General features: G+C 36.1%; 2 protein-coding genes across 14 annotated transcripts; both read left to right on the top strand.

Annotated features, from left to right (window-relative positions):
* The first annotated feature begins 5,730 nt into the window (after nt 1-5,730).
* On the top strand, nt 5,731-18,447 carry LOC108347172 (cyanogenic beta-glucosidase-like). Of its 13 annotated transcripts, none has more exons than XR_008245205.1 (10): nt 5,731-5,984; nt 6,264-6,533; nt 6,880-6,984; nt 7,078-7,138; nt 7,295-7,370; nt 7,463-7,540; nt 7,629-7,716; nt 7,806-8,061; nt 9,820-9,928; nt 17,881-18,447. XR_008245205.1 is itself a non-coding variant. In XM_052868313.1 (10 exons), exons 5-9 carry the CDS (start codon nt 7,310-7,312, stop codon nt 9,679-9,681), a joined length of 495 nt encoding a protein of 164 aa, XP_052724273.1. In that variant the 5' UTR covers nt 5,731-5,984; nt 6,264-6,533; nt 6,880-6,984; nt 7,078-7,138; nt 7,295-7,309; the 3' UTR covers nt 9,682-9,717; nt 9,820-10,090. The 13 variants fall into 13 exon arrangements, 10 of the variants coding, with proteins under 10 accessions (XP_052724273.1, XP_052724274.1, XP_052724270.1 ...); XR_008245206.1 differs by lacking the exon at nt 17,881-18,447 and adding an exon at nt 10,005-10,090; XR_008245204.1 differs by lacking the exons at nt 9,820-9,928; nt 17,881-18,447 and adding exons at nt 8,279-8,975; nt 9,169-9,544.
* LOC128193880 (uncharacterized) lies at nt 15,950-16,444 on the top strand. The gene has a single exon (XM_052868066.1). The coding sequence runs from the start codon at nt 15,950-15,952 to the stop codon at nt 16,442-16,444; it is 495 nt and encodes a 164-aa protein (XP_052724026.1).
* Nucleotides 18,448-21,153: the final 2,706 nt, after the last annotated feature.

Raw genomic sequence — 21,153 nt, 5'->3', positions numbered from 1 at the left:
TTGTAGGTGAATTCAACCAAAGGTAAAATCTCACTCCAACTTCCAAGATGATCCAAAATACACGCCCTCAACAAATCCTCCAGGGATTGAATGGTTCTTTCAAACTATCCATCAGTTTGAGGATGATAAGCCGAACTCAACCTTAACTGCGTACCTAGAGCTTTCTGCAAAGTCTTCCAAAATCTTGATGTAAACCTTATATCTCTATCCGAAACAGTACTTGCAGGCACTCCATGCAACCATACTATCTCCTGTATATACAACTCTGCCAACTTCTCCAATGACATCTGTTGATTTATTGGCAAAAAGTGAACACACTTAGTCAACCTATCCACAATTACCCAAATGGAATCATGTCATTTCGATGATCTAGGCAAATGAGTTACAAAATCCATAATATATTGTCCCATTTCTACTGAGGTATTTCTAACTGTTGTAACATTCCTCCCGGTCTCTAATGTTGCACTTTTGCCTTCTGATAAACCAGACAAGATGATACAAACTCAACCACATCTATCTTCATTCCATTCCACCAGAATGAATCCTTCAAATCCTTATACATCTTAGTCATACTAGGGTGTATACTAAGACGACTCTTATGACCTTATTCAAGAATCATTTTTTTTTCAACTCTGCCTTCACTGGAACACATACTCTACTTCTGAACTGACGAATATCATCATCACTTAGGGCAAAATCCTTGGCCTGATCAGTACCCAACTGTCCACTTATGCGTTGTAACTCCAGGTCCACCATTTGTTCTGTCTTTAACTATTTCAAGAAATCACTCGTGATAGCCAAGTAACTACACAAGATATGACCTTCTTTCACTTGCACTCCCAGATTCATATCTCGCAACTTCTCGATGAACTCCAACTACTTTACCATCAAGGCTACCATTTGAACTTTCTTTCTACTCAAAGCATCGACAACAACATTTGCCTTACTTGGATGGTACTACAATTCAAAATCATAGTCTTTCAAATACTCCATCCATCTTCTCTGACGCATATTCAACTCCTTCTGATCAAACAAGTATTTCAGACTCTTGTGATCACTAAAGACTTGAAAACGCACCCCATATACATAATGCCTCCATGTCTTTAAAGCAAACATCACCGCAGCTAAATCCATATCATGTGTCGGATAATTCTTCTCATGCACTTTCAACTGACGAGATGCACACACCACCGATTTCTTTCCTTGCATTAGTACACATCTCAGTCCTTGATATGACGCATCACAGTACACCTCAAATACTTTCTCAGTATCTGGAATCACCAACACTAGAACGTAGGTCAACTTCTTCTTCATCTCCTCAAAACTTGTTCCACATTTGTCTGTCCAAACAAATGATTGATCCTTGCGAGTTAACTGCGTCAACGGCCCTACAATAATGGAAAATGCTTCCACAAACCTCCGATAATAACCTGCCAACCCCACAAAGCTTCTCACTTCCGTTATCGTAGTTGGTCGTTCCCATTTCAACATAGCCTCAACCTTAGTTGGGTCCATTGAAATTCCTTGAGCGGAAATTACATGACCCAAAAACTAAATTTCCTCCAACCAGAACTCACACTTTGACAATTTCCCATACAACTGATGCCCTCTCAAGATTTCCAACGTCATCCTCAAATGTTCAGCATGCTCCTCCCCGGATATCCTGCCAAACTTCGACGAAATGCATGTACTTGTTCCTTTTCTAGAAAGACTACCTTCTGTTGACCACAAACAATAAGTACGACATTTGTCTACAACCAATCCATTCCCAAAATTACGTCTAATCCCTCACGTGGTAGACACACTAGATTAACCTTGATTTTGCGTCTTGTTACCTCTAACGGACACCCAACATAGACTGAATTTGTTGCAATTTGCCCCGATGCTGGTGTAGCAACTACTAACTCACATCCCAACTCAAACATTGATACCTTGAGTTCTTTGAACTCGCAAAATGTGGCAAAGACTATATAAGTTCCATTGAACTTAAATAGAAGGCTTGGGTTGATGGTTATGTTCAACTATGCACATTATACTATAGGCAAGTGTTGATGGATCGACAAGTGTACCGAATCGCACAAGTAATATAAAATGGTAAGACCAAATATCGTATCCCAAGAGACTATCGACACTAGACAATCGTGTGATAACTCAATTAATTAAGACTTAAAGAAAACGAGATCATTGGTTTCAGATGCAAAGACAGAAAATTAAATATGAATGTAGTTTGATCAATAGCATAATAGCACAGTGATGAACAAATGTTGTTTTTAATATGAGATGAGTAGGTTGTTGAGGTTAGATGTCACCAATTTCACTCTCATGTATGAAAGAATTCTTCTTTATGCATTAATGTTAACGTCACTCACTAAATCACTTAACCCCGATCCCTCGGCGAAATAAGTCTGTCCTTAATCACTAGTTCAAGCAATTCCTAGTAATTAAATGTGAAGATCAAGACCTTTAAGACAACCAAGACTTATACCTTCATCCTTGAGAAATATTACTCTTGGGAGTAATTCAACAAGAACCTGAATTATAAGGAACCTCCCAGCATTCATCCAATTCATAAATCATGCTATTGAATGAGTTAAACAAAGCAAGTGTTGTAATAGATGAATTACTCTAACAATTAATGAAAAAACATATATTATTAAGAATCAATTCAAATACATGAGAGTTCACAAGGTTACATCATTCCCCAACAACAAATAGTGTTTAGTTCACCATAGACATGGTGAAACTAGATGAATAATGGAGAAGAATGAGATAGAAAAACCCTAAAAGTAGAAGATGGAAGCTCCCGCATCCAAATTCGCCTCCAGAGACTGAAAGAGTGTGCTGCTGCACTCCCTCTGCCAAAGATACAAAACCTAGGGCGTTTGGGTCCTTTAAATAGAGTCGAATCAAAACAGAAACAAGGTCTGGCCCATGTCGCTGGCGCTCAAGCGCCCTAAGTGGGGCGCCTGGTCGTCGAACGATACTTTCTTGCACTTAAGCGCCCAAAAGGAGCGCCCAAGCGGTGTGTAGTGCAGTTCTAGCGCTCAAGCCCCCTTGAGGGGCGCCCAAGCCTCGTAGATTTTTTCAGCATTGCGTTTTTTTCTTTTTTTCTATAGTTCTGCTCGCTTCTTGAGTTTCGACTCCTTCATACCTTGACTCCTCTTCCAAATCACTTCATTAACCTACTAAAACAAGGGAATTTAGGCATAAAATCATTAAGTTCAACCTCAACTCTCTTATTCACACAACTTAACAAAAAATCATGATTTCAAGCAAGTTTCTAAGCAGAAAAGGGTGCATTTAGTATCAAAATTACATCACAGATAACGGTATTTTCAACCGTTATCACAAACCCAAACTTAGAACTTTGCTTGTCCTCAAGCAAAACAGATTGTAACTCAGTTTTTCAGAACAATTACTACAATGATTCAACATTTTTCAAAACCTTTTTCTTCCAAGACAAGAAATCACTTTTATCAACTTAGCATAAGGATGTCAGTCAAGATGTGCAGATGCCTTAATCCAATCAAAATCAATGTGATGCTCATATAATTCAACAGATGATATCCTTAAGAATGATTAATCAACCAAGCAAAGATGTAATCATAAATTCAAAGAACTACTCCTCACCAAGTAAAGTGTTTCACTCAAGCACTCAAAAGTGTATCACTCAAGCACTCAAAAGTGTATCACTCAACTCAAAGGTGTATAGTGAGGTGTTGGTGTCTTTTTCACTCTACTATCACAATGTCACACAAATTAACTTTGCCTTTCAATTAACGACAATCAAACAAACTCACAAGCAAGTTCTCATCACAAGGGCTTTTTATGGCTTGTAACATGGCTGAGCTAGGAAGGAAATTGGTTTTTCTGGTCAGCAAAATCCTTGAGTCAAGAGAGACATTTATGATTTCATCATTCAAGCACAAACACTCTTTCTTTTTCCCAGCTTTCCCTTGCATTGAGCTTTTCTTTTCTTTTCTTTTTCTTTTTCTTCTGCTTTTCAAGTACTCACTGCTTAGCTTAATGTTTTTTTTTTCTTTTTCCTTTCTCAATCTTTCCAGCAACCCCAAACTTGAACCTTTGTCAATACCTCATCAAATGTTCTCAACTCAACTCGAGGTAAAGATTTAAAAAAAAAGGTTTTTCAAACATACATAAGGCTCAAGGTTCAAAGTTTATAACAATTTATTCTCTTTTCAGTTGGCAAACGTTCATGTGAAGGCTAAAAGAATAAGGGACAACAAAAGATGGCCTTGATCATATGAAACCTGTAAGCAAGTAGTTCAATCACAGAAAATTTGGGCAAAATCATTCATGCTTCCAAAGTAATAGCAATTATTCAAAAAAAAACTCTGAAGCCCAAATCTCACATAGGTAAACTCACAAGTCCCACAATTCAGAAAAACACCCTACTCAGTATCTCAATCAAGTTTTACCTCAAGCACCGGTTTCATACACTGTGAGCCATCACCTGTATATCAAAACATCATGCATCATCTCAACATCAATCAATACACTAGAATATCACAAAGCAATACTCATCACAAAACACAAGACAGTTGAATCAAAGCAGTGTGGTTGATAACAGTTGAAAAACTGTTATTTTTATACTTAATTTTGACATCTAAAACACCCTTAATGACTTAGAATCTAGCTTGAAATCATGATTTTGCTTAAGTTTTGGAAATAAGAGAGTTGGATGGGTTTTATGCTTGGTTTTCCTTGTTTTGGGAGGAATTTAGAAGAATTGGATGAAAGAAGTTGAAGTAGCACGGAGTTGGACTCAGGAAAGGAAGGAAAAGTGCACTTTTCAAGTATCGTAGTCACCGCTCAGCGCTATTTCATCGTGAGCGCCAAGCTTGCTTGTTGAGTACACTGTCTCCCGCTTAAGCGTCATCGCTGAGGGCTAATTCTGAGTATCGCACTCACCGCTCAGTGCCATTTCATCGCTGAGCACCGTTAACTTGGGCTTGGGCCAATTTTCTATAATTTTAATAAACTATATAAGGGTTTAGTCGACCTAGGGTTGATATCTTTGGACAGAAAGAGGCAAAATTACACTCCTTCCACCCCTTGGAGGCGGATTTTGGATGCGGAAGCTCCGATCTTCAAATTTTAGGGTTCTATCTTTCATTCTTTTCATTATTTTCATCTAGTTTCACCATGTCTATGGTGAACTAAACCTCCATTGTTGTTGGGGAAACGATGTAATCCTTTGAGACTCTCATTATTGAATTGATTCTTGATTATATATGCTTTACTTCATTAATTGTTAGGGTTTTTCCTCTATACTTTATGCATGATTTGTTTAACGCATTCAATTGCATGATTATTGATTTTGTCACTATTGACACATATAAGGAAATCTAGAACTGGGCAAATTCTCCCAGAAGCAATATTACCTAGACATAGGAATAGGAGGATCGGTTGCCTTTAAGCTTCTGTGCGAATGTAATGCATGATTAATTGCTATGGAGACAAGACATTGTGAACTAGTAATTAGGATTAGGCTCACTACAAGAAAATTGCATTTTATATACGGATTATTATATACGGATTTGAATCCGTATATAATAAAAATGTTACATACGGATATTATATACGGATTCTTTATATACAGATATTATATACGGATTTATTATATACGGATTTTATATACAGATTTATAATTAATTAATAAATAAATAAAATTAAGTTATTTTAAGTCGTCAACCCTTTCTTTTTTTCTCACTCGCGCTGCAACCATTTCTTGTTTGGAAAAAGGGTCGAGGCACTCCCACCACCAAACCTATTCTTCTTTCTCTTTCGCTTCAACCCTTCCTAAATCAGTGTTCTGGTCGTGGTTCTCTCTCGTCGAGCCCTCCTTCCCCTTCTGTGGAGCCTCGGTTCTCTTTCGTTGAGCTTTCGTAGGTCGCGCATTGAAACCCTAATTTTCCCTCATTCGAACCATCATTGTGCGGCCTTGGTACCATGGTTAATTGGTAAGTAATGTTTAATTCTCATTGAGCTAAATATTTGAATTGCAAAAACCCTAATCCTCTTTTTCTCTCATCCATTTTCGATTTATGCAATTCCTCGCGTGATAAGGTTCTATTTTCCATATTGTATGAAAACTGATGGTAAAGTGTTAAACCCTTTTTTTCTTTCTGGTATATAGTTAGTGCCTTGAAATTCCATAGTACCCAACTTGTTGCCCCCTTGTTAAGTATGCATTATATTTTTCTAACAAATGCTTGCCTGATATCTATTCTGATGTGCAGAGTCAGAAGAGGGTTGAATGCTTTCTAATAAATCTGTTGTCCTCCAAGAACAAGCTCTGGAGGTTTTTACGTGTCTCATCAATGTAAATTATGGCCTGTTATTTATTTTTCAGTCAGCATTGCCTACTTCCAGTTTTGCCAACCACGACCAATTTAGAAGCTGGGTCTATCAGATTTTATTATTGTTCTGTTTTATTTTGTGTTATTTCAAGTTTCTGCAGATAGTGGCTAACTACTTTATAGGAGCAGTTCCAATCAATTAGGGATTTAGTAAGTTTTTCTTTCGGTTGTAAAACAGCTCCAGTGTTGATTGAATCAAATGTACATTCAGTTGTCTTTCACGCTTCAGTTTTCTCCTATTTAACAGTATGATACCCTTGCGTCAGACCTCCTTTTCTTTTTTATATTTTACAATAAAATAATATAATTATTACATTTAAATAAAAAAAATTAGATATATATTTAATTATTATAGTTTTATATACTGAATAGATGTAATACTAAAATAAAAATTTTCGCAATGGCCTCCAAAGCTCCGGTCATTGAATCAATTTGACAGATTCCTTTTACATCTAGTCATCATTTAATTAGGATAAATTTTTGTAATGGCTTGAAGGGAATCAATTCTTTTCATCGTAAAATGTAATATAGTTCGAAGGTGGTGCAAAAGAAGGTGGTAGAGGACCAAGTGTGTGGGATACTTTCACCCATAAATTTCCAGGTATATATTTTGTTTCCCAGATATATTTATCTATGGTTTGGTTAATATCTTAAAAGGAGTTATATAATTTACAATGTGTGAATTGACTTGCAGATAAGATACACTGGACAAAAGCAATGGAGATGTGGCTATAGACACATATCACCGTTATAAGGTATATGATTTCTTCAAAGTAGTAATTTATTAAGTCATTCTTAAGATATGATAAATTAATTCTTACTATATCTTGAGTATTGTGTTTGTTTTTAGTTTATTCTATTTTAATCGTTGATGCAATATAATAACATATACATTATACATAAATTTACAGGAAGATGCTAAATTTATGAAGAATATGAACTTGGATTCATACAGATTCTTGATTTCTTGGTCCAGGATTCTACCAAGTAAGTCAAATGCTGAACAATGATGATTTTAGATTAAATTTGACTTTTGAAAATATAAAAGTTGATTTTTACAAACAATGCATTCATTGCAGATGGAAAGTTAAGTGGAGGTATAAATCAAGAAGGAATTGACTACTACAACAATGTCATCAACGAACTATTGGCTAATGGTAAGGTTCAAACTCAGATTTCTTTTATCTCATCACATTTTTCTGTTATCAATGGTGGTATATGACAATTAAATATGAACATTTGTAGGTATAAAACCACTGGTAACTCTTTTCCATTGGGATCTTCCCCAAACTTTAGAAGATGAATACGGTGGCTTCCTAAGTCCTCTCATAATGTGAGTTTTGATTCCAAAGTATTAATTACTTTACTCTTGGAAAATTCAATAGCTAGTTTTGTTGATCAAACACCTGTATCAATCTTCAGCAAGGATTTTCGGGATTATGCTGACGTTTGCTTCAAGGCATTTGGAGATAGAGTTAAGCATTGGGTTACACTGAACGAGCCATGGACTTACAGCATTAATGGCTATGCAAATGGAACAATGGCACCAGGACGTTGTTCTAGTTGGGTAAATCCAAATTGCGTTGGAGGGGATTCTGGTACAGAGCCCTATATAGTTTCACACAACCAACTTCTTACTCATGCAGCAGCTGTTCGTGTATACAAGACAAAGTACCAGGTTTGTTATTACTTTGTTAAGAACCTTTTCTTTCATCAGTTCAAATTTTGTTGAACTTTACCTATATATATATATATATATATATATATATATATATATATATATATATATATATATATATATATATATATATATATATATATATATATATATATAAGAAAAGGGATATTGGGAGTAGTAAACTGATATTTTGAAACGTGCATGTGCCTCCTTCAAGGTGTACACACTTCTTTCAAGGTCAAAATTTAATGCATCATGCCATAGCTTCCCATCATTCTCGGTGCAGCACCTCTGGACGTGACTTCTCTGCACACACCCAACGTTGCCTCGCCTCCTTGCTGCTCCTAAGTTATCTCATGCTAAAAGATAAATAAAAGACATTCATCCAATAGTCGTGGGCCACTCTTCCACCCATAACACCCCTGCACCACACAATCAACACTATCACCGTGCTGCACATCCAAACTGCACACCTTGGTTCAAGCGTCCGTGCACACCATTCATTCCAGCCCTCTTCATTCAGCACTGCTCCATGCCTTTCTCCAAAGCAATTAAATAAATTTCTTCTCTTCCACACTTAATTCACCATATGAGTCTCTTTGGAATAAAAGCACTTTACTGGATCAGCTGCTGCTCGTCCCATCACCTAAAACTCCCACCTAATCTTCTCTTCATCTATTCCCCTCACACGTCCACGTGCACACCGCTTCTCCTCTCAATCAACATTTCATTCTGCTTCCAGCACCTTCAATCACCGTGCACACCATTATCCAACACGCACACACGTTGGTTCAAGTATTCCAACTCCCGTGCTAGCTGCTGACACCTCCACACCATGCACAAGCCAAATTAAATCTCCATTTCCAGCTCCACCTCACCGGCACTCCCAAAAGTGCTCTTTGCTGCCAGCGAAGGTAATGAAAATTAAATGTGCTCCAGTTCACATTCCAGTGCAAACCATCCGTGACACCTCAACGTGCTTCTACTTTCATCCAACTCAACACTCATGAAAATATCAATATTTCTCCCAAGCCGAGACACTTCTTTCTCCTACACTCCGAATCATTCAACACCCTTCATTCTAACACTGCTTCGCTTCTCTTCCAGCTCCGTGCAGTACTCCTTCGGTTGCAGCCCTTCTCTGTGCATTTCTCTAAATAAAATAAGATCAGCTTCCCATTTCCGCGTGCCTCCCTTCTTCCAATCTCAATCACCGTTTTGCTTTCAGCAAAATCCAGCTCCTAAATCTGCACTTCTCTGCTTCCAGCTCTTGACCGAAACACCTACTGCTGCTTCCTTTCTTCCAGCGCAACACAAGCTACACCAAACCGTGCCAACTCCTACTCTCCAAGGATGTTGTGACCGAGAGCTTTAAATGGAGAAAATGAGGCAGCTCCTATTCCATTATTCACCATTAAATTGACTTTGTGTAAAATATATATTGACTTTGTGACTGACATGCATTTGGTATTTGAGTTCTTTTTCCAATCCTTTTTTGCTTAACTTAGTGCCACCATTTTATAACTGCCATGATATTTGGTATTTGACTTGAAGATTTGACTTCTTTTGAGCCCTGCTTCTTCTTTTCTGTGTTGGCTATCTATGCAGAAAAAACCGTAGGGATGCTTTTCTGTGCTGGTATTCCGAGAGTTAATGGTGATTACTAGTTAATACCCTCAATAACTACCATGGTCTAACCTTTTTGTTCAAATTTTCATACTGGATTGAACTTCATTAAACTTTTCTTTGTCATTGCAGGTTGGAAAAGCTATAACAAAAGATGATAAAGCTCAAACATAATTGTTCTGGTTGTGATTACAAGTTGCTAAATTAGTATTGAAGTCCAAAGTGTTATTACTACAGAGAGGTATATGATTCAAATGCTACATAAATATTTTATTGTATTAGTTGGTTAAAATTTTGTTTAATATATATTTGTATAGTGTGGATGCAGGGCATATATATTTATTGTATGGGATGTTAGTCATGATTGATATATTGTTATATATATTACATTTATTACGTTATATATTATATAGCAAGCTAAGATAAGTTTTCGTTTCAGATTTTGGGTGTAAAATATTATAATATATATATATATATATATATTAGATGGTTTGTAATAAACTTTTTCCTTTGGGATTATTAGTATATTATATTAAAAGTATTAACTGGATTGCTGCAAAATTAATTTTATTTGGATGTATGAACGTGTGAATGTACCAAGAGGTTTGAACAAATATTATGCACCATACCTTGTGATTTTAGTATAATCTTGTTGCAAATTTGGATTCAATTATTATTAATTAGTTGACTTCTTTTTCATAATATTTTAGATAAAAACTCTTAAGAAAAGAAAATAAGAAAAAATCTGCTGAAAATTCTTTGCTGTTTTGATAAAAATGTTGCAGGAAATTATTTGATGTTTGGATATAAAAATGCTGCAGAAAATTGTTTGTTGTGTTGATTCAAATGCTACATAAATATTTTATTGTATTAGTTGGTTAAAATCTTGTTTAATATATATTTGTATAGTGTGGATGCAAGGCATATATATTTATTGTATGGGATGTTAGTCTTGATTGATATATTGTTATATATATTACATTTATTACGTTATATAAGCTAAGATAAGTTTTCGAAACCTACAGAATCACCTATTTTTTTTTATAAAATCATAAATTATATACGGATTTTTCCGTATATAATTATATACGGATTTATATACGGATTTTTCCGTATATAATTATATACAGATTTATATACGGATTTTCCGTATATAATTATATACGGATTTTATATACGGATTTTCTGTATGTAAATTATATACGGATTTTTCCGTATGTAAATTATATACGGATATATCCGTATATAACTTAGCTACGCTTCTTTTATATACGGATTTTTGTCCGTATATAATCCGTATGTAATATCATTTTATATACGGATTTTGGAGGTTATATACGGATTTTGACCGTATGTAACTGTGATTTTTCTTGTAGTGGCTTTCTTCACCGAGACATCGGGTTTAAGGTAAATTAGAAAGTGACATTAACATTAATGAAGAAAGATGAATTCATAAATACATGAGAGTGGATAGGATAAGTCGGAAACCCCAACAACATAATCATTCCATATTTTACATCAATCACTTTTTCATCTTTCAATCCAATTGATCAACATTTGCATTCATGTTTACTTTTTTCGTAATATAAACACAACAATTTCGTTTACAAGTCTTATTTAATCAAGAAATCACATAACTGTTTAGGCCTTGAGTCTCTTGGGAAACGATACTTGGTCTTACCATTTATTATTACTTGATACGATTCGGTACACTTGTCGAGGTGTTAACAGTGGTTCATTCAAGCAAAGTACAATACAAATGGAACCTCTTCTTGAAGGATTGGACGAGAGTAGACGGAGAAGGAGAATCCGAACATTTAGAGAATTATTTCCTTCTCCGGAGACACTTCTACAACCCTCACCACAAAGATGTAACCAGAGTAGTGAAGAGATGGCTGGAGAAAATAATGGTAGACGTACTTTGGCGGATTACACCACTGTTGTTGGCCCTCATCACTTTAATAGCATTGCTAGATTGAGGGTCAATGCTGCAAACATGGAGGTGAAACCGATGTTGATACAATTGGTGAAGAGCAACCAATTTAATGGACTGTCACATGAAAGTCCATATGAGCATCTAACCACATTCAACGAGATTTGCAACAATGTAAAGATCAATGGTGTGTCGGATGACGCTATAAAGCTTAGTTTGTTTCCTTTCTCATTGGGAGGAAATGCTAAGCTATGGTTGAATTCTTTTCCGGAGGATAGCTTTACTAAATGGGAAGCCGTGGCTTCAAAGTTTCTAAACAAGTACTTCCCACAATCCAAAATCAACAAAGGGAAGCAAGAAATTTCTTCTTTCAGGAAAGGTATGGAGGAAACGCTAGGTCAAGCATGGGATAGATACAAGAGCTTGTTGAGAAAGACGCCCACTCATGGCTTTGACGTAGCAGCGGTAGTCATTCTTTTCCTTGGAGGTCTTGGTTCACAAACCATATTGATGCTAGATGCCTCAATTGGAGGTAATATCAAATGCAAGACTCCAGAGGAAGCTTTTGAATTGATAGACAACATGACTACTAATGACAACGAGATGCATAGCGAAAGAGGAGCTCCAACTCAGTAGAAGGGAGTCCTACAATTGTAATCTTAATATGCCTTGCTTACACAAAATAAAATTATTACTCAACAGTTGGAAGAAGTGACAAAGAAGCTTTCTCTATTACCATAAGAGATATATAATGTTTCAATGGTGCAAAGGCAGCAGAAACAGTTGCAACAACAATCTACTCCAATTGAGAAGACCACAAAGCTTGAGGAAACATTCCAGCAATTCATGAAAATGAGCATCTCTTATTGTAAGAATATAGAGGCTGCATTTAACAATATGAAGATGCACATTGGGAAATTGGTCAACAAGATGGAGGGTTGTGAGAAGGATGCGAAAAGTAATTTGAGGGAAGAGTGTAAAACCATTGTTACAAGAAGTGACAAAGTGTTAGAGGAGAGAAAAATAGAGAGAAAAGAGAAAGAAATTGTGAGTAAGGAAGAAGTAAGTGAGTAGAAAGAGAGAATTGAGGGAGAAAAAAAGAAAAAAGAGGTAGATGAGAGAAAGAAAAAGAAAAAGATGTTGAAAAACCCCTTCCTTATCCAAAGATCTATTCAAGGAAGGAAAAGAAAAACAGCTTGAGCGGTTCATGGAGATGTTTAAAAAACTGGAAATTACTATACCTTTCTCTAAAGCATTGCAACATATGTCGACATATGCAAAATTTTTGAAGGAGCTTCTTACAAAGAAAAGAAAATATATTGAGAAGGAGACCATTGAAGTGCAAGGTAATTGCAGTGGAGTCATACAAAAAGTACCTCCTAAGTTCAAAGATCCAAGAAGCTTCACTATTCCGTGTACCATCGGAGAATTGGAAGTTGGAAGAGCATTGATTGATTTTGGAGCTAGCATTAATTTGATGCCGCTTGCTATGTTCAAAAGAATTGAAGGTTTGGAACTCAAACATACTAGAATGGAACTCTAGTTGGCGGACAAGTCTCTTAAATACCCACACGGGGTGGTTGAAGATGTACTGATGAAGGTAGACAAATTTGTATTTCCAGTGGATTTTGCCATAATGGAGATGGAAGAGAATGGAGATGTGCCTCTCATCCTTGGGTGACCATTTATGAAGACTGCTAGAGTTTTAATTGATGTGGAGAATGACAAGCTTAAAGTAAGAGTTCAAGATGAAGAAGTAAATTTTGATGTATTCAAAGCCATGACACATCCTAAAGATGATAAAGCATGTTTCAAATTTGATATACTTGATGAAGTTTGTATGGTGCAAGAAAGGATGGTACGTTGTTCTTCTCCGTTAGAGAAAACTCTTATTGATGCCTATGAAGACTTGAATGAAGAAGAAGAAAAATTAATTGATGAGTGTATCACGGATTTGGAGACATTGAAGGAGATCCCAGTGGAGGAGGCTAATTTTGAGATGATTGATATAAAAAAACACGTCAAAGAAAAGAAGTTGGAGTTAAAGATGTTACCACCACATTTGAAGTATGTTTTCTTAAGAGAAGATGGAACTAAGCCAGTCATCATCAGTAATTCTTTGCTTCCTGAAGAAGAAGAAAAGTTGGTGGAAATATTGAAAGCCAACAAAGAAGTTATTGGGTGGTCAATTTCAGATCTCAAGGGTATAAGTCCAACTTACTGCATGCATAAAATATTTATGGAGGATGACTATAGACCAAGTGCTCAACCATAGAGAAGGTTAAATCCAGTGATGAAGGAGGTGGTTAGAAAGGAAGTATTGAAGCTTCGGGAAGCTGACATTACATTTCCGATCTCTGACAGTGAATGGGTGAGTCCAGTACAGGTAGTGCCAAAGAAAGGTGGGATGATAGTAATCTATAATGAGAAGAATGAGCTTATTCCTACTCGGAATGTTATTGGATGACGAATGTGAATTGTTTATAGGAAGTTAAATAAGGCCACTAGGAAGGATCATTTTCCCATTCCTTTTATGGATCAGATGCTGGAAAGATTGGCAAGTCAGACTTTCTATTGCTTCCTAAATGAATATTCTGGATACAATCAAATTGTGGTAGATCCAAAAGACCAAGAGAAGACAACATTTACGTGTCCATTTGGTGTATTTGCTTACAGAAAGATGCCATTTGGGTTATGTAATGCTTCAGCTACGTTTCAAAGGTGTATGCAGGCAATTTTTTTGGATCTCATAGAGAAGTGTATCGAAGTCTTCATGGATGATTTTTCAGTATTTGGAGATTCATTCCAAAGGTGTTTGGCGAATCTGGATATTGTCCTCAAGAGATGTGTTCAAACGAATCTTGTGCTTAATTGGGAGAAATGTCATTTCATGGTAACAGAAGGAATTGTGTTAGGTCACAAAATTTCTGCTAGGGGGATTGAAGTGGATAAAGCCAAAGTAGAGGTCATTGAGAAACTTCCTCCACCAACAAATGTGAAGGGAATTAGAAGTTTTTTAGGCCATGCTGGGTTTTATAGAAGATTTATTAAAGACTTCTCAAAGATTGCCAAACCGTTGAGTAATTTGCTGGTTAAGGATATACCATTTGTGATGAATGAAGAATGTTTAAAAGCTTGACATCTTGAAAAGAAATTGATCTCAGCCCCAGTGATTGTAGCTCCAAATTGGAATCGAAATTTTGAATTGATGTGTGATGCCAGTGATTATGCAATAGGTGTTGTGCTGGGTTAGAGAAAAGAGAACGTATTTCATATTATTTATTATGCTAGTAAGGTTTTGCATCAAGCTCAATTGAATTATGCCACCACAGAAAAAGAATTTCTTGCTATTGTTTATGCTTTGGAGAAGTTTAGACCTTATCTCATTGGGTCTAAAGTGATCATCTACACAGATCATTCAGCTATAAAGTATTTGTTAACCAAGTCAGATTCTAAGCCGAAATTGATTAGATGGGTGCTCTTACTAAAAGAGTTTGATGTGGAGATCCGTGACAAGAAGGGAAGTGAAAATGTAATAGTTGATGACTTATCTAGTAAGGAAGCTGAAATCTGGGAATCGTTTTCAGATGAAACACTCATGTATAGCCAACAAAGGCCGTGGTTTGCTGATATGGCTAATTTCAAAGCTGCAGGAGTAATTCCAAAAGATCTTAATTGGTAACAAAGAAAAAAAAATTTACATGATGCCAAGCAGTTTATCTAGGATGATCCTTATTTTTCAAGATTGGAGCTGATAATCTTCTGAGGCGGTGTGTGACAAATGAAGAAGCAGAAGGAATTCTCTGGCACTGTCATGATTCACCTTATGGGGGACATTTTAATGGAGAAAGAACAACAACAAAAGTTCTCCAGTCAGGATTTTATTGGCCTACCTTGTTTAAAGATGCTCATAATCATGCCAGAAATTGTGACAAATGTCAAAGGACTGGGGCTATTTCAAGACGTCATGAGATGTCATTGCAAGGCATTTTAGAGGTTGAAGTCTTTGATTGCTGGGGTATTGATTTTGTGGGACCCTTTCCAACATCTTTCAACAATGAATATATATTGGTAGTAGTGGATTATGGTGTAACTCCAAGAGTACTTATTAGTGATGGAGGATGTCATTTTTGTAACTTTCAGCTTGCAAAAGTACTCAAACATTATGGTGTAAGACATAAGGTGGCTGGACCTTATCATCCACATACAAATGGACAAGCTGAGGTGTCTAATAGGGAGATAAAGAGGATTTTAGAGAAAACAGTTGCTTCGTCATGAAAGGATTGGTCACAGAAACTGGATGATGCTCTCTGGGCATATAGGACGACAATGAAGACATTTATGGGTTTATCACCTTTTCATCTAGTCTATGGGAAAACATGTCATTTGCCAGTGGAGATGGAGCATAAAGCTTTGTGGGCTCTAAAATTTTTGAATTTTTATCCCTCAGATATTCAAAATAAACGTAGAAGACAGATATTGGAGCTTGAAGAGATGCGATTGCATACATATGATTCATCCAGGAGCTATAAAGAAAAGGTAAAATTCTATCATGACAGGAAGCTGATAAAAAGAGTTTTTACTCTAGGGCAGCAGGTGTTGTTGTTCAATTTACGTTTGAAGCTGTTTCCTGGAAAGTTGAAGTCAAAGTGGTCAGGACCGTTAACAGTGAAGGAAGTGCGTCCTCATGGAGCAATTGAATTGGTAGATCCAGCTGCCCGTGATCCACAGAGAAGTTGGGTAGTGAATGGTCAACGTCTCAAGCACTATTTGGGAGGAGAAGTGGAATGTCTCTCAACAGTTATGAAGCTGAGGGATCCATGAGCTTATTGGGTCAAGCTAGTGACGTTAAAGAAGCACTTACTGGGAGGCAACCCAGTTTTCTAAACTTTTGTTTTGTATTATTGAACTTATTTGCTTCTATTTTTAGAGTAGGTTGTGATGTACTCAGTTTGAAACTTTATCTGATGTGATGGTTTGATTGTTTTGTGCATGATGAGTATTGCTTGATGATGCTTAGATATTGATTGATGTTGAGATTGTACACCATATGCTGATATACAGGTGGTTGTTCACAAGCTATGTGAACAGATGCATGATGTTGTGATTGTGATTATGATGCTAAGCATGATTTGTATATGGAATATATGGAATGTTAAATGAGCCTATATGGGAGGTTTTGAACTCCAGAGTTTTTGTGAATGATGACTATTACCTTGAAAGCATGAATGACTTTGCCCAGGTTTCTATGATTGAATCAATTGCTTGCATGTGTCATATGATCAAGGCCATTTGTTGTTATCCCTTTTTAGCCAATGCATGGTTTTAACCCAATAAAAGAGAGCACAAGGTGTTCTATCCTTTGAACCCCTAGCCTTGGACATGATATGAAAACCTTTTTTTTTAAATTACCTTGAGTTAAGTTGAGAATATTTGTGGTATATATAAAGGTTCAAGTTTGGTGTTGTTAGGAAATTTGAAAAGGGAAAATAAATAAGCATTGAGCTAAGTGTTGAGCAAACGAAAAGAAAAAGAAAAAGGAAAGAAAAAAAGAAAGAAAAAGAAAAGCTCAATGCAAGGGAAAGTTGGGAAGAAGTGAGAATGGCTGTGAATGAATCTCTTAACTCAAGGATTTTGTGATCTAGAAAAACCAATTTTCTTCTTAACTCAGCCACATTATAAGCCATAGAAAAGTCCTTGTGATGATGCTTGCTTGTAAATGTGTTTGATTGTGGTTAAATGAAAGGCAAAGTTGATAGTAGAGTGAATGAGTAAACTCTAAACACACTTTTGTGATTGAGTGAAACAATTTATCTGGTGAGGAATGATTCCATGAGCACTTGATTACATCTATGCTTAGTTAATTTATCATTTATGAGAATAGCATCTGTTGGAGAGTATGTGATTATGTGAACACCATGATGCGTAGTTGTGAATCAAGGCAGGTGTGCATCTTGACAGAATTCTATGTGATGAGCTGATTTGAGTAATTACTTTTCTTGAAAGAAAGAGTTTTTGAATGTGTTGAACCATTGTATTGATTGGTGGAAGACTGAGTTACATCTTCTTTGCTTGAGGACAAGCAAAGTTCTAAGTTTAGGGTTGTGATAACAGTTGAAAAACTGTTATTTTTATACTTAATTTTGACATTTAAAACACGCTTAATGACTTAGAATCTAGATTGAAATCATGTTTTTGCTTAAGTTTTGGAAATAAGAGAGTTGGATGGGTTTTATGCTTGGTTTTCCTTGTTTTGGCAGGAATTTAGAAGAATTGGATGAAAGAAGTTGAAGTAGCAAGGAGTTGGACTCAAGAAAGGAAGGAAAAGTGCACAATTCAAGTATCGCAGTCACCGCTCAGCGCTATTTCACCGATGAGCACCAAGTTTGCTTGTTGAGTACACTGTCTCGTGCTTAAGCGTCATCGTTGAGGGTTAATTCTGAGTGTCGCACTCACCGCTCAGTGCCATTTCACTGCTTAACGCCATTAACTTGGGAGACAAGACATAGGAATAGGAGGATCGATTGCCTTTAAGCTTATGTGCGAATGTAATGCATGATTAATTGCTAGGGAGACAAGACATTGTGAACTAGTAATTAGGATTAGGCTTTCTTCACCGAGACACCGGGTTTAAGGTAAATTAGAAAATGACATTAGCATTAATGAAGAAAGATGAATTCATAAATACATGAGAGTGGATAGGATAAGTCGGAAACCCCAACAACACAATCATTCCATATTTTACATCAATCACTTTTGCATCTTTCAATCCAATTGATCAACATTTGCATTCATGTTTACTTTTTCGTAATATAAACACAACAATTTCGTTTACAAGTCTTATTTAATCAAGAAATCACATAACTGTTTAGGCCTTGAGTCTCTTGGGAAACGATACTTGGTCTTACCATTTATATTACTTGATATGATTCGGTACACTTGCCGAAGTGTTAATAGTGGTTCATTCAAGCAAAGTACAATAACAAAACAATTGATTAAAAAGAAAGGTTTAGAAAGTTGGGTTTCCTCCTAGTAAGCGCTTCTTTAACGTCACTAGCTTGACACCATCTTCATCATCATAGCATCCATCAGTAGATACTGTCAGTAACATGCATCAGTAGATGTCTAATCACATAGCATCCATCAATAGATGCTAATATTTCTTATCTTCATTGGTATCCCTCAATAGACACCAATCTTTCTCATCTTCATCGACATCCATCAGTAGATGCCTGATCACCTAACATCCATCAGTAGATGTTATAGAAGCATCCATCAATAGATGTTATCATTACTGCCATCAAAAGCAGCATTTAACCTAAAAAAAAACTCTAACACAAAAAAAAAATCAAATCAAAACCACACAATTAAATCAACTAAAAAGAAAAGTTGAGAAAAATGGGCTATTATTCATCGTAACAGCATCCATCAATAGATGTTGTTATTTGAATCCTCTTAGCATCCTTTAGTAGATTTTGTCCAGCATCCATCAGCAGATGTTGTCATTACTGCAAAACAAAATCAAATCCATACCATAAAACTAAATAAAAAAAACAAAAAAAAATAAGAAACTGGGTTGCCTCCCAGCAAACACTTCTTTAACGTCACTAGCTTGACCCACTACAATTGCCATGTGCCTCAATTGTTCCCTTTCCTAGATATGTTTTTCTTTTTGTTGAATTTTTTCAGGAATTTAATATAACCAGGAACCTATTGCAGTGTCCCAATCATAGGAATTTTAATCTCCAATATCTTGAAGATTTCCATGAAACGCTCAAACTGTTTTTCCTTCTCCTTCCTATGATACTTCTTTGGGTGAGGAAGGGGTTTTTTCATATGATTCTTTCTTTTTTTTTCTCATCCTCCTTCTCTCTCTTTTTCTTTTCTTCCCTCTCTTTTTCCTCCTTGGAACACTCCTTAGGGTACAAAAGATTTTTCTCAATTTTTTTCTTTTCTCTCTCAATCTGTTTTGTTTCTTTTCTCTCTTCTTCCACATTCTTCCCTTTTTCTTTTCTCTCAACCTCACTTTTTCTCTCTTCTTTTTCTTCCTCTTCCTTTACATCTTTCTATTTTTCACTCAACCTTTCTTCTTTTCTCTTATCTAAAACTTTGTTACTTCTAGTAGCTTGATATTCCTTCCTAGGGTTAACTTCCATATTGCCCTCAAAATCATCCAACTTCTGAAGTATGTGACAAAGCTGCCTCCCTATCCTTCTGAATGTTGCTTGAGTGATTTTATGATGAGAATCAGACATCTGCATTAACTGTTGAAGTGTGTCATCCGTCTTAGCGATTCTTTCTGAGAGAGAGGGTTGTTGCTGCCATTGTTGTTGTGGCAGCCTATCAAATTGTTCAGCAACTTGCCCAAATTCACTTTGACTCATTTTTAAGTGAGGTTTCCACCAGTGGTTGAAATCACCTTGGTGGAATTGAGTGTCCTTATAGTTAACTTCTTGTTCGAATTGCATCCTGCAAGCACTAGACACAAAACCCTAGAAAACACTGTTAGCACAAAAACAAAAACAAACGACATAAAACACAAATTAAAAATAGGATTAAAATAAAAATAAAAATAGAAAAATGAAAATAAAGTCAAAGTTAATCAAGAATCACACAAATAGAATAGTTTAAACCGTGAGTCCCTGGCAACGGCGCTAAAAACTTGTTGATGGATCGGCAAGAGTACCGAATCACACAAGTAATATAAAATGGTAAGACCAAGTATCGTATCCCAAGAGACTCTCGGCAAGACTTAAAGAAAACGAGATCATTGGTTTCAGATGCAAAGACAAAAAATTAATACGAATGCAGTTTGATCAATACCAAAATAGCACAGTGATGAACAGATGTTGTTTTTAATATGAGATGAGTAGGTTGTTGGGGTTAGATGTCACCAAGTTCACTCTCATGTATGTAAGAATTCTTCTTTATGCATTAATGTTAACGTCACTCACTAAATCACTTAAACCCGATCCCTCGACAAAATAAGTTTGTCCTTAATCACTAGTTCATGCAATTCCTAGTAATTAAATGTGAAGATTAAGAGCTTTAAGACGACCAAGACTCATACCCTCATCCCTGAGAAATATTACTCTTGGGAGTAATTCAACAAGTACCTGAATTGTAAGGAACCTCCCTATACTCATGCAATTCATAAATCATGCTATTGAATGAGTTAAATAAAGCAAGCGTTGTAACAGATGAATTACTCTAACAATTAATGAAAAAACATATATTATTAAGAATCAATTCAAATACATGAGAGTTCACACGGTTACATCATCGCCCAACAACAAATAATGTTTAGTTCACCATAGACATGGTGAAACTAGATGAATAATGGAGAAGAATGAGATAGAAAAACCCTAAAAGTAGAAGATGGAAGCTCTAGCATCCAAATCCACCTCCAAAGACTAAAAGACTGTGCTGTTGCGCTCCCTCTGCCAAAGATACAAAACCTAGGGCGTCTGGGTCCTTGAAATAGAGTCGAATCAAAACAGAAACAAGGTCCAGCCCATGTCGCTGCGCTCAAG

This window comes from Vigna angularis, chromosome 9 (assembly GCF_016808095.1).
Source record: "Vigna angularis cultivar LongXiaoDou No.4 chromosome 9, ASM1680809v1, whole genome shotgun sequence".
NCBI classification, from domain to species: domain Eukaryota; kingdom Viridiplantae; phylum Streptophyta; class Magnoliopsida; order Fabales; family Fabaceae; genus Vigna; species Vigna angularis.
Note: the sequence above shows the minus strand (reverse complement) of the source record. Positions and strands in the feature narration are given on the sequence as shown.